At 38.1% G+C, this 14633-nt stretch overlaps 1 protein-coding gene across 4 annotated transcripts in view; it reads right to left on the reverse strand.

Annotated features, from left to right (window-relative positions):
• PRMT3 (protein arginine methyltransferase 3) overlaps positions 1-14633 on the reverse strand; it is a 162769-nt gene that overhangs the window by 12459 nt on the left and 135677 nt on the right. For 3 of the 4 annotated variants that reach the window (XM_075048231.1, XM_075048230.1, XM_075048232.1), the window contains 2 exons: positions 13621-13808; positions 9009-9095 (listed from right to left, as the gene is read on the reverse strand). In XM_075048231.1, coding sequence (XP_074904332.1) covers positions 9009-9095; positions 13621-13808 — 275 coding nt within the window. Of the gene's footprint in view, positions 1-9008; positions 9096-10528; positions 12453-13620; positions 13809-14633 lie in introns of those variants that run through there. The other variant, XM_075048233.1, reaches the window with a different exon arrangement.

The raw sequence follows: 14633 nt of genomic DNA on the forward strand, positions 1-14633 counted from the left end.
TGCCATCATTTACCAACACTGCGTTTAATCTCCAGATAGAAATCTCTCCCCTCGTATTTTAAACCTTTGGGAAAACAAAAAGTCTAATACCAAACCCAGTAGTTACTGACCAGCTGCAAAATTTGTTTTAATATTCACTCTGGCAGCTATTTTACAAGCCAATTACAGTTGAGAAAATACAGAAAGCGAAAATGCACAGATTAAATATATCCCACTTTGGTGCACACAGCCTGTGGCTTACCCAGTAAAACGAGAAACCAAACCAAAAATTTGAAGTTGCTATTCAACAGAACTACAGTTATTTGCCTACACCTAGGTAAACATAAGGTCTTATCTATCCTAAAGCCTGCCGGTAACTCCAGCCTAAATTAACTACCTTCTTCCTTTCCTCTTCTTGATTTCACGTGGAAGATTCCATATGCTAGACTGCATGTGTTCTCTTGCCAATAACATAGCACTTTAAAAGATACTCAATTTGTCTGAATTATACATTACTTTAATGAAGTAAATTCAGTTTTATTTCTGAACAGATGCATTATAGGAATTATTAAATTCACCAGCTCTTCTCAAGAAAAGGGTTGTTCTGTATGGTCCTCTAAAGCATATGTACATTTATATGCTCATCCAAACACCATGCTATGTTTAAATGTTTAACTATACTGATGCCTTTTTGAGATCTTTCTGCTTTTGAGCCGTTTTGTCATATTGATCTGCTCCAGGCATAAGGGATCCCAAGCCAGCTACATAGACACCTACAGACTCACTAAAACGAGCACACCTGGCCTTCCTAAAACCCGCCAGAGAAAGTTGTAGAACAAGAAAAGCAATCAGTAAGGACAGTCATAACAGGTTTCAATGACCTTAAAGGTCTTTTCCGACCTTAATGACTCTATGATTCTATGTCACTGGCAAAGTATTGGAGGATTCAAAGCTACAACACAGCTCTAGTTATTTCTCCTTTCAATGTTTTGTGAAAAGTTTTACATAAAACATCATGCTTTCTGCTTCTACATGAAGGAGAAGGAAGTCCTCCTTGAAAGACCTATGAAAAACTAAAATCTGACTGCATTACGGAAGCCTATTTCAATACTCTAAAATGCAAGTGCTAAAAAACCCTAAACGAAAACACCCTTCCCCTCCACGCCCTTAAGGTATATTGGTGTATGCCTTGCATCACTACAGAAATGATCTGGTACCCAACATTAATGCCTTGGGGGGAAAAAAAGAAAATAAAAAAAATTCAGAAGTAAAGTACATGCAGATGATGCTTTCTACAATTTTATCTACAATCACTGGTCCTGTACATTTAAAAACAAAATCTCAGAAGTCTAAAAACCTACACAAATCAAAGTTGAAATACCTGATAATACAAAACTAGCTATAAAATTGTGGTTTGGGTTACTATGTTCTTCTGGGGAATTTATATCTTCCCTTACATCTTAATTTTTTTTTTTTTATTCATTACTTGTTGGTGGTTTTATGCTGAAATACACAATACATATCTTTTATATTTAAGTACATTTCAGTGAAACAATTTTGTGAGAGTGCAGTTCAACACATTTTCCTTTCATTTCACTTTTGAACACTACTACAAATTGCAGTTGCTATAACAGTCAATCACAAAATTCCGTTAAATATTCAACACTACAAAGAAAGACATTTCAAATGTTTAGAGCTTGAAGGAAGATTAAGTCCTCCCTTGCTGTAAAATTTAACACATGCTAAGCAGCAAAATATAAGGACAAAAAAAATCACTTACAAGTGGCATAGTAGAAGCAATCAGAGACACAAGCATATTGAAGTGCAATACAGGGCTGGCCAGATTTTTATTAAAGGTGGCATCTTTTTTACAAGAAGTCAAACTAAAGAAAATGAACAAGCAAGTAACAGCCCCATAAATTCTAGATGATGTTTTACAACTACTGCCTTGGTTTTGTTTTTGTTTTTGTTTTTGTTTTTGGTTTTTTTTTGGGTTTTTTTTGTTGTTTTTTGTTTGTTTTTTTTTTTAAGCATAACAGTAACAGTTATTTCTTCCATTGCAGTTTTCCTCATCTTTTTGCTCCACCTTTGACAGCTCATTTACAACTTCACCAACAACTAATCAGCACAAACTTAAGCCTTCTCTGGAAGAATCTTTCAAGTGCCAGTCTCTTGAATACCATGAAAGAGGAAAACAAAAATAATGACTTCTGAACTGATAATAAAAAACTGCAACTCTAGCCTGACATGCTCCAGCCTCAAAGGACGTCAAGTATTAGGAAACACTGCTTCCTGTTCTCAAATAAATTGCCAGGAGAAAAGCAGAGATAGGAGGACAAAACCTCCAATCCCAGAACAAAGTCTCCATATTTACCCAGGGAACTAAGAAGGTTACATAAAGAACTAAGGAAATATTTAGGAATAGATGTACATACGGACACTGCAAAGCATCATCCTATAGAGGTTAACAAAGAGTTCACTCAACTACAAATAAAGTATTCCTGAAATTACAATAGCAGCCACTAACTTCTACCCGATTTTGTCAAACCCAGGTTTTGATGAAGAGTTCATGAAAAGTAGCTTACGGTCTTCATCCATCACTGAGGGGTTCTAAGGTGTTCATGCAGACATATGAAAAAACTGTAAATGAAGCACGTCCTCCCAGTAAGATTCACTTGTCATCAACGTACGTTTCTCCCCCCCCCCCGATAAATTATTTTAAGCCTATTTTTTCCCCATTCATGTAACACGTACCAAATATATTAAGAGCTTTAACATATGTAATAGATGAATATTACCACATATTATTTATACTCTTCCACTCAGAGCGCTTAGCTGAAACGGAAAGAGGAGTCTAAGCTTTAATTCAAACGTATCTGAATACTAAGGCTTTTTTCTGAAGAAAATGGCTGGCTGTACATGCAGCATTTTAACAGGATAAAACAAATGAGACTGCTCGACTCCTTATGAGAACTCATAAAGGCAACCTTACCAATTCACTTAGGAACAAGGAAATTAAAAATTATCATCATCGCTATCACCTACAGTCAGTAATTTATCATTCTTGCTCTTCACTAGTATCATGTTCCAACAGTGAGTGGCTACAACAAATACAATTAGACAGCTGGCCACAGAAGTGGGAGATAATGTGCTTTTGATGGAGTTTATCCAAGCATGGAGATGGAATGTTTGTCATCCACAGGGCAGAGTTGCTGCATTTTCATCACAGGGAAAAGAAACCCCTCCCTATTAAAACCCAACAATTTTGTGTTTTAAAAAGACTAAGAATCTGGAGATTACTGTAGAGGAGGCTACCAGTAACTAAACAGATCAGAAGGACAAATCCTGCTCCGTAACACGATAGCCTTTCCTTTAAACAGAAATCGGGCATTTGAGGTGCGTTTAACCGTGGTACCCAAAGCCAGATTTCCAACTTTTAGCTTAAAAAAAATTTCATTTCTCACCTAAGGTTGGAATTAAAGACTTATATACTAATACTTGTTGTTGGAGCCCAAGTGGAAGATTGAACATTAAGAAATGAAACTGTCTAACACTTAGGAAGATTTTAAGAAGCAATGGTTTTTCCTTAGTCAAAATAATTTTCTCCAATCAACTCAACTTCCTTTTTCCTCCTAAAGGTTTTAATACATCAGTCACGTCCTCTGGTTCATTATCCTTCTTTCACCCCCTTCCTCCCTCCCACTTTTTATACACATCCCCTGCTCTTTGACAAGATCTCCTGGGAGCAATGAAGAGATACTGCCATTTTCCTCCCGGGGGATATTGTTATTCAGCTAGGAAAGATCAACCTTGATGGACTCACAGGGGAAACGCTCGCAAACAAAAGAGAAAGTTTGTCAATTGATTTCTACACTGAGGGTAATCACCATTATATTTTATCTCAAAAGCTCACACAGTGATCAACTTAGAATACAATTAATAGAATATTTTCCTAGCAGCATCCACTAGCTGATATTAGCCAGATGTCTCATTAAAATCAGCAGTGACAAACCCTAGCTCTTTACTAGGGAAATGCACTTTTGCAGGCTAATTAAATTTTTTTTTTGGCCATTATCTTCGTAAGACTGAAATCAAGTCAACTTGCACTAAAAGTACTTGGTAACAATTTCATATAATGATTCCATGCAACCGTTTCATGCTTTGAAAATCTTCAATCTTTGAAAGCTAAAATAACGATAAATAAACTTAATGCTAAAAGATTTACTTTGTGGTAAATCACAGGAGTAATAAAAGAAAAATCAACAGAAAGAATATGTGCTCTGAAAAAAGCCTCGACTTCATCCCCCCAACTTCTGAAAGACTAAGCACCGCACACAAGGGGACATTTTAAATGTTTATTTTTGCTGAACACCTGGAAAAAACCCTATTTAGAGCATTAAGGATTTTTTTAAGGATATGACTCAAATGCATTACAGGTTCCTGAGCGATACACTTACGATGCACCTACAGAGAGACATCAGGCTGAGCTGTTACAAGCATGACTTAATACTCTGCTGGGGGGGGGTTTGGTCATAAAAGAGTAATTTCAAATAATTTACAGGTGGAAGGACAGATGAATCAGGTATGTGTCAATTACTACCATGCTCTTAGGTTTTAGGAACTGCTTAGTTTTCTATTTCACACAAGCTCATCACTAAGTCTGGGCATCTATGTCCTTAGTCCATTTACCTAAAAACAGAGAACAGCCTATCGCCTTCTGAATCGCATGGTTTTCAAACAAGCTCTAGTACAATTAAGTGGCACTATCATACAACCAGATAATTAGCCAAGAGGTCAGCAAGAAGACCTTCCAAGAGCAAGAACAGTGATAATATCTAGAAAGAAGAAAAATATCTATTTCAGCACTTGCATTATCAGTTTTCAGGAAGTCAAAGGGTTGTGCTAAAAAGTGACAAAGCAAAATGGTGGCGGGGGCGGGGGGTGTAATTCAAAGGATGAGGGAGAGGTGGGTGGCAAACCCCAAAGGTTAGCATTAGGCTTGAGAGGCTAATCTTCCTGTGCTCCCTCCAGCCAAAGAACAGAAGAAAGGTCTGATCCTAACTCTCTCCTAGGGGAAGCTTTCCCTCAGCCTTTATGAAATCCTCTCTGTTTACCAGAACAATTTACAAGGACAGAAATAAAGTATGGGGAAATCAAGAAGAGGTCAACTTCTCTGTTGAGGCTGAAAATAAACACAGAATTTCAAACAATATCTACTAAACAGAGGAAAAAAAAGAAAAACGAGAGAGACTGAGGAAAAACTAAGGTCAGATTTTAGAGGCATTTAACATCTTGCCACAGAAATGAAAAAGTGCAGCGCAGCTTCTCCTGCCTGAGGGGTCCTGAGGGTGTTTCAAGTCATAATCAAAGCAATTGTGGTAATGAGTTGGTAAAAAGACTCCATTATAGCTCCGATTCCTTTCAGCTTTTACAACTTACTACCCTGTTACCACAGACAAACAGGTTGATGGGAGGAAGCAACAGCCCCCAACATGGCTAATGCCCCCAGAGTTGTCAGCTGAAAGTTTAGCTCTTCAACAATTAACGTTATGTTGTACACTCTAACTAGACGAGGCCACTACTCTTTTCTCTGAGTACTTACTAAATTACTTCCCATCAGCGCTAAGCTTCTGCAAAAACAAGCTCAGCAGCAGCAACTATGCATTCCATGCTGCTGACAGATTTCCATGTAAGAACATCTACCGTATACTTCTCTGCACACCTCTGCCTTGGAAAGAAGAAGCATGGAAACCCACACCTCACAACCCAATTACCCAGCGCAAACTAGTGGCTGATCTGCAACAGGATCCACAAAATAACTAACATATGGTTTTTAAAGACGGACCACTTAACAGAGGGAATCCTCGTTCTGATGATAACACTGGCCTGAAGTTAGCTTTGCTGTCATTGGCAGCACTGGGAATAAGACACCCAAATGGCATGGAAAGGGCTGACAAAAAGCTGCTTTGAAATGAACTTTAGGTTGTGAGCTAAAAAAACCTGATTTATAGAAGCATATAAGGATGGATTTCCAAATAGTTATTTTTGTGATTTGTTTTTTTGTAAATAAAGCAAAAATATTTTTAAATGTTCATATTTAAAAATGCAAAAATCAGAACCGACATGTACAAAAAGCTAGAATTTGGGGAAATATAAGCAGCTTTCTCTTTTTGTGCAAAAAATAAAAAGCCAGTAGAACAATAAAACACAGATGCAAACAAGAAAAAACATCAAATGTTATTTTCAAAGGACAAATTGCAATCTTAAAGCATCTCCTCAAAAATTCTCAATACAAATAATGGACTTTTATTGTTCATTTACTGCAAGGTTAGGCAGCCTGATATGACGGATGAACTGTCAACCCCCAACTAAACTTCTACAATCCATCATAGAAAGAGTGGAAATTTCACTCAAAGTGTCAATAAACCTAAATGATGAAGTGCAAAATACTTTACAGAGTTCTGATCATTTTTTAGAACCTGCATTCACTGCAAAATTCCAGAAACACTGCTCTTCCCCCACTTCTCTCCCCCTCCCCCTTCAAGTCATAAAATGCAGGTTTACATCTTGATTTATAAGTCAAAGATACCACAGAATCATAGAACAGAAATGAAGTTTTTGTAAAGGTCTAGTGCTACGGAAAATGATGTTTACCAAGTAAGCTATTTTACCCAAACATCAAAAAGATTGCCAAGATTTTGTAAAGATTTCTGTTTAACGAATCAGTTATTCAAAAGTGGCCACATGAAGAAAATTATCCCAGGGCTGCACTGGAGCTTGGTCTGAAATCAAAGCTGACCCTGCCCTGAGGCAACTAGAATTATTCTATGATTCTACGACACTAAAAATAGGAGATTTTTTTTCTGTGAAGGCACAATTAAATATATACATTTCCATTTAATAAAACCCAAGAGGTTACTGCATCTTTACTTAATTTGGTGACAATTGACAAATAATTATGAAGTATTTGTACATAGCTACTAACTCACACTAGTAACAATGCTCTGAATTATATACGTGGGAAAACTTCACTTTATAACACCAACAGATTCTTATGTATCCTGTTATTACAGCAAAAGGGGTGGCAAATGCAGCAGCATGAATGTGCAAACCCATCGAAAACCAGGTATTCCGTTGCTTGACTTAGGTATCCAAGATTTTGTTATCAGCTTAAGTGTTTACATTATACAGCAATATATTCTTTGTGTCCATATCAGAGGAAGCCTGCATCTCTTCTTCATATACAAATGCAAAAGCCAAATAAACCAGTTGTAGCAGATTTATCACAATATATTAAAAATTAGCTACCAATTATCCTTTTGGACTTGATTCTGCGATGAGATGTACTGTGACTAAAGCTAAACATGAAACTCCCAGCAGAAGTATCACAATACACTAGACTACAAAAATTTTAGTTTTTACTACAAATCTCAGAGCCTAATACAAACTTTTGTCAAATTTGATGAGGATATTTTAATAAATTGGTAGAAAGCATTTATAACTGATGTTGAATGTAAAAGCGTGTTACTGCAATCATAAAATCTGTAAAAATTAGGTCATCCTGCTTTTGCTTATCATTTAGAGTTTAAAACCTCAGTGCATTACTTTAATCTAAGCTACCACCAGACTTTCTCATCTGTACCTCATCTTTATCCCAACTGCCCTGCCTAACGGTAACCCTACAAAAATCCTTCTCTTTGATTCTTTTTTTCCCAACAAAGAAAGCAAGCTGTGCATCATAACTAAGTCAAATCAAAAAGGTATCCTCACATAGGTACCAATCTAAAAAATTCTAAATATTCATGTTGGAATACCTAAGTTGTTTTAGCTTTAAACACATTCATAACATCTTGACCTCAGAAACCACTCACACCCTTACATGAAGTATGTTAAGTGAAAATATTTAGGAATCTTCCTTGACATATACTTCAAAAATGGAACACAAAACACACAATATAAATTGCATGGGCCCTTGCAAAAAAAAAAACAAAAAACAAAACAAACAGGGGACGTTTTTCATTAATCCAAAAATCAGTGTTTCTCTGTTTTCTCATAACTCCCAGATACTGAATTACCAAGAAAAAAAGCCACAAAATGAATGTGTACTTATATAAATTCATACTGAACAATGTAGGCACAACTTCCAAGAAGCATTTGAAAGATGCCCTAGTACTGAGCTTTCATTTAATTCTAAAGCTCAGACTGAAGATTTTTTTTTTTTCCCTTTTCTTTCTTTTCATATTGCCTCGTGTTTCATAGACAAATAATAATCAATTGAATGAGATCACAGACTCAGATTTGCTGGAGATTCTTCACTCAATTTAATGCAACATAGTCTGTAATACTAAGATGAATAAGCTTGTGTTGGCTGTAATTAGGACTCCCCTCCAATCAAATCCCACAGCCTTTCAGTGGTCTTTTGAATGTAAGTCATATTAACTTGCATAAAGTAAAAAAACTAACTCGCATACAATAAATAAAACAGATCCAGTAAAAACCCTGGTTATCAGATTCAAATTCTAATGCTGTATTTGTTCCCTCTCAATCTTCCCATGTAAAGTTCAGGAACTTTCCTATTTGAGAAACTGTGTTTGCCATAGGAGCTGCTATATGCTTATTACCTGAGCTGTGGTCTACCTTTCCCATATCTATTTTGTTTTTCACTCTTTTTACTAAACTCAGAAAAGCTCTTCCGAGAATAGCGACTGCGTCATTCTTGAGCACAGTGGTAACAACACGTCTGAACAAAAATCTTTTATTTCAGAAAATGGGCTAGAGAACAGAGCAGAACAACCCCAATGCTCAGGCTCCTTATCTTTCCCTTTCCTCATCTACCTGTATTATACCATAATACTATTACTGGAGATTTACATCCATCTCTTTTTACAAAAAGGGCTCATTTGACACCTCAGTACTTCAGAAATGAATGTTTCAAGGCAAGGACTGATGATAAATGAAGCTTAATAAATGCATTGTCTATTAGTCCAATGCAATACTGACCACATATAAAGAAACTAAAATTGTCTTACCGTACACTTTGTGCTCGTCGTAATGGTCAGGGTGAAATCTGAAGAGAATTCTAAGTCTGGAGTGGATGCAGTATTACAGTCAATATGCTGTCGAAAGGAATAATACAATTCTGTCAGTAACAGTGCTGAATTTAAATTAAGATCTTCCTTTGGATGAAGGTTGTTCAGTTGTTCCCATAAGATGACAACTCTCTTAGGGCAATACTAATTCAGCTCTCCAAAAAGGGGAAGAGACTTAAAAACCACCTAATCCTATCTGCGCACTGAAGAAACACCTAAAACCTCTCTTCCCCAAATGCCAAAATAAACAGACACTTTGACTACTAGCAGTATGGAACTAGATATAATAGCTCGCTGTTCAAGAAAGTTGCTCTTGATGGCAGTTGCCCGTTGTTGAGATTAAGCAACTTTCACAGGCATCTTCACAAGTTTTATTCCTTATTCATGTAACCACATGGTAAGCTACAGTATGAAACTGATATGGGTTAAAACTGGGCTTTTTTGATTTGCCAGGTTAGTTTCATATTGATCGTAGAATAACTGAGGTCATAGAATAACTTAGTCCAACCCCCTGCTCAAAGTAGCGTCAACTAGAGCAGGTCGCTCAGGACCATGTTCGGATGGCTTCCAAATATCTCCTAGGATAGAGACTCTACAACCTCTCTGGGCAACCGTGACACTCTTCAGTCGCCCACACCCCAGGCGTTTGTACACACGGAGAAGATCTCCCCTGAGCCTCCTCTTCTCCAGACAACACCACCCCAGCCCTTTCAGCCTCTCCCTACATCACAGATGCTCCGGTCCCTGCAGCACCTTTGCCGTCTTTCACTGGACTCGCTCCACTCCATTCAGCTCGCTCTCGCGCTGCGAGCCCAGGACTGGGCACAGCGCTCCAGAAGTCATCTCCCTGCGGTACAAGAGAAGCCGCATCTCTCTCGACCTGCTGGTGACGAGTCTTCTTCCTAACGCAGCCCAGCAGGCTGGTTTTGCCACAAGGGTGCGTGTTGCTGGCTCACGGTCAACTTGGTGTTGACCAGGACCCCCACGTTTTTTTCTACAAAGCTGCTTTCCAGCCCATGGAGCCACCACCTCTGTTGATGCGTTGGGTTATTCTTCCCTCTCCTCTGCAGGATTTTGCATTGCCCTTTGATTGCCCGAGCCCTCTGCACAAGACCCCCATTAGCCCATTTCTCCAGCCTGTGGAGGTCCTTCTGAAGGACAGCACAACCATGCAGTGCATCAGTATGTGAAATATCAGTCACAGAACAGAGAAGAAAAAGAACACGAGGCAGAGAACTGCTTCACTGTTTTGAAATTAACACAAAACAACAGATAACAGATAACGTCAAATCAAATTGCAACTTGCATTTCAATATTCTGATATATATATATAAAATCAGAGTTTTTAAAGAGCGACAAGCTTCAGTTTTCAGTTGTTCATAAGAATTCCACATTTTTTCACTGTATGAAATTCTTTAGTTTACATACTTGGTTAAAATGCTTTATCCAAGAAAGTCACATACTGCTGAAGTTAAATGCCATATACGTTATTAATCACTATTTCTTGACGCTGCCTTATGTTTCTTTAGGTAATGTTTTGCCTCCTAAAAAGCTGAATTATAAACTATACAAAACAAGCAGCAGCTAAACTGAGCAAACACACTAAAATATGTTCTGTAATAATCATATGATAAATTGGAACATTTTTAAACTTTCCCTAAAAAATATAAACCACTTGTTCTGTGGAACAGCTATTGATTAAACCAATTTACCTATAATGCCGCTGTTGCTCAACTCATTAATTTTACTACTTTGTACTGTAACTCCAGCAAACTAGTTCATGCATTGACGTCAGGTTATTTTAAAAATCACGCTTTCTACTGAGAACAAATGAGTATAAAACCATTAAGCGTAACAGTTACACAAAATGCTGCATGATGACAAATTTGCTAAGTACATATACCTGAGCTGGACAGCGACCACTCATGACAGTATATACTAGAAAGGGACATGTACTATTACCAGTAAAGCATTTTGCTTCTAAAATGACAGCAGCTTATAAACTGCATTGGGCACATTTAACTATAGTTATTGTTATCAACACGTTTCAGGTTAAGATGTTGTTTTAATTAATTTGTTTGTCTAACAAACTGATAGAGCTCAACTTATCCATGCAGCTATTAATTTAGGGCACCTCATATGTTCTTCATTCTCTGTATGGCAAACGTGACCCATTTGCAAGAAGTATTCAACTACGCTTTGACTTGAATGAGAACATGCAAAATGTTATTAAAAAAAAGGCAGGTGAGAAAAGCACCTATGCCTCACTCGTTGCACAAACTGTCAGATGGCTAATAATTACGGCCTCAGATTCTTGATCTCAGTACCTCTGTTTTGTGCACATTCATTTCCTAAGGGTGGTTGACCACCATAACAGATGGAGCCCAAAATCATGGACTACATGAACTCAGTGGACTTTTTATGGACATCTCTGGACATTTTACAGGGGTGATCCATAGACTAAGGGAATGATATTTGTGTATTATACCAAAGGAGGGGAAGGGAGGTGGTTGTTAACGAGGTTGTATTGGATAGTGCGGTACCTGAGCATGATGTAAATGGTATGGAATAAGGGGTGGAGAATGTGCTGGTTTTGGCTGGGATAGAGTTAATCTTCTTCACAGTAGCTAGTATGGGGCTGTGTTTTGGATCTGTGCTGAAAACAGTGTTGATAACACAGGGATGTTTTCGTTACTGCTGAGCAGTGCTTACGCGGAGCTGAGGGCTTTTCTGCTCCTCACCCCACCCCACCAGTGAGGAGGCTGGGGGGGGCACAAGGAGTTGGGAGGGGACACAGCTGGGACAGAATGGACCCAAGGGATATTCCAGACGATATGACATCATGCTCAGCATATAAAGCTGGAGGAAGGAGGAAAGGGGGGTACGTTCAGAGCAACGGCGTTCGTCTTCCCAAAGGACCGTTATGCTTGACGGAGCCTGGCTTTCCTGAAGTTTCCTGGCTGAACACGAACCTGCCGATGGGAAGTGGGGAATTAATTCCTCGGTTTGCTTTGCTTGCGTGCGTGGCTTTTGCTTTACCTATCTCAACCCACAAGTTTTCTCATTTTTACTCTTCCCATTCTCTCCCCCATCGCACTGCAGGGGAACGAGCGAGCAGCGTGGGGTCGAGTTGCCAGCTGGGGTGAAACCACAATACCTGTAACGACAGGTCTACAAAGTATATTTCAACAACTGAGTTGATCACTCTACCCACTCCTCACACTTAAGGAAAACAGACACTTGTAAGCCTCCAGTCACATAATTTATTATAGGTGACCTTAGGAATTTTATTCCACTGACTCTAGAGGGAGTCTAGTCAACAAGCTCAGAGAGTAAACTGTAAGACACATCGGTAATGACTTCAACATCTACGGACAAAGAATCCTGAAGTAAAAAGAGAAAGCAGAGATGCACAAGAAGGCCAAAGTCATTATTCAAGTTAAAGAAATATCAGTCTCAGTACTTCCTACATTTGAATACCTGATTTAAAAACCTTAATACTTTTAAATCTTCTCTGTAATAAAATTATAGACAAGAAAAGCTTAAACAATAACTGACATCAGGATATACTTACAACAAAACTGTACTTCACCTGTTACTGCTTTTGTGAGCAGGATGACAACTGACCATAGCAAGTGGTTTCTATGCTAGAAGAGACTAGAACTACTCTCAGTAATGGTGTCGAGTTCAGTGATCAATAATGTAAACCCATTTTCTTCTATATAAAAATAGGATAGGAATGCACTTAAAACAGACATTACCTCTCTACTAAACAGGCAATTCCCACTGAAGGGCAGTAACATGACTGCCTTCAGTGTTTTACAACAGAAAAGTAATTATATGAACAGTAATTAAAATACCATTGTGACAAAAAATCTTGGTCTATAATAGTCCTCTCGATTTCATCTGAACTGTTCAAATTATTACTAATCACAAAGTTCATCAGAATTTCAAACTAGTCAGTGTTCTGGAATTATATACTGTCATGTAGGTATTCTCTCATATGAATCACTACCAACTCTGCTGCTATTCCCCATCAGAAAGCTGCCATATAGAAAGACAACACAGAAAAGTAAGGTTAAAATTAATGAGTACTGCAGAAACCACTGTTGGCTTTTCAGACATGGTCATTCTGGTGGATGAAGCTACGGGTGATAGTGAGCGACCCTCCAATGGAAGATCTTTAAAGCCAGCTAGCTTGACAAGAAATAGATAAGAAGCTACCCTGCAACTCAGTACACTGACTGAGGTAAAGAGGGAAGCAAAAGTAGAAGACTCTATATTCCTGGGGTTTTTTTTGTATAGTTTAATTAGGGTCTGGATAGAAGAAAATGTAGAACAGAACAATCTAAATACGGGGAGATTACTTTATTAAGAGCTCAAACTGGGTAAAAAAAAAAGTAATTAATACAAACCTTACAGTCTTAACACCAAGAACCTCATTGCATTTGTATAATTTCGAAGATGCCAAAGCTCGTATTTTTTTTCCCCATCCTCCATAAAAAAAAGGAAACTTCCAGTCTGATTACTAAAAATTTAAGAAGTATGGTACCTTAATGACACTGGCTGTGGATATCAGCGTGTTTGGATCCAGCACCTCCACAACAGCTTCTGGAATTACAGCCTTCTTCATGCAAGACATGTCAAAGCCATATACATCGTCCCAGAAAAGTAGTTTGTCCACATGTTTATTCATATCCCCAACAGCTACTAGACTAATGCTGCAAATGTCAGGATAAACTGTAACAACAAAACCAGATCAGTGAAATTTTATTTTAGACATGCATAAAGAGGACTTTTTTAATCTTTTCTTTTCTCTTTAAGTGATTAACATCTTTAAAGAACAAATAAAAACTTTTTTCAGCTCTTGGACAAGACACTTTTTCTGCCGCCTTATTTTCTGGAGTCCCATTTGTCCACAGAAGAGACTAGACATTGGAACTCAATTCTCCCACATTACTCTGGTAACAGTATTTCCTGTTCATGACAAAATATCTTTGTAGTCGAATCCTACCGCCAGGAAATGACTGGAAACTTGACATCCGAAGAAAATAACTTGGAACACGCTATTCTGGCTTCTATACAGAGACTGACCTAAGATGTATTTAGTAACTGTAGGCAGACACCCAAAGGAAAATTCAGGTGAAGGCTTTGCAATAACAAGAAACCTCCGTGAAAAGACCTTATTTCCAGAGAAGAGCAAATATTCTCACTCAAGAGTTTTATTCCCGTTTCTTATCAGCTCTGGCTGGTACTTGCCTTACAACCTAAAAAATTATTTCTGGGTACTGGAAAAGAATAACCCCTCTTCTATCTGCATCTGAAGAGTATGGAAGTGACCCAACAGACAGAAGAGAACTTCCTCATTGATTCCCTGCCCAGTTTTAGGATGACAGCTATCACTCTTACACTATCTTCACACTTGCGCTTTCCCTTCTGCCGAGAATATCTTCAGAACAAGTACCTATTTACAGCTTTTCCAAGTAGTAGTGGAAGACTGACATTTGCCTCTTTAACAGCTGCTTACAGCAAAGCCAGTCAATCTCCTGGCAATCGCTATCCACT

Source organism: Buteo buteo, chromosome 16 (genome assembly GCF_964188355.1).
Source record: "Buteo buteo chromosome 16, bButBut1.hap1.1, whole genome shotgun sequence".
Lineage (NCBI taxonomy): Eukaryota > Metazoa > Chordata > Aves > Accipitriformes > Accipitridae > Buteo > Buteo buteo.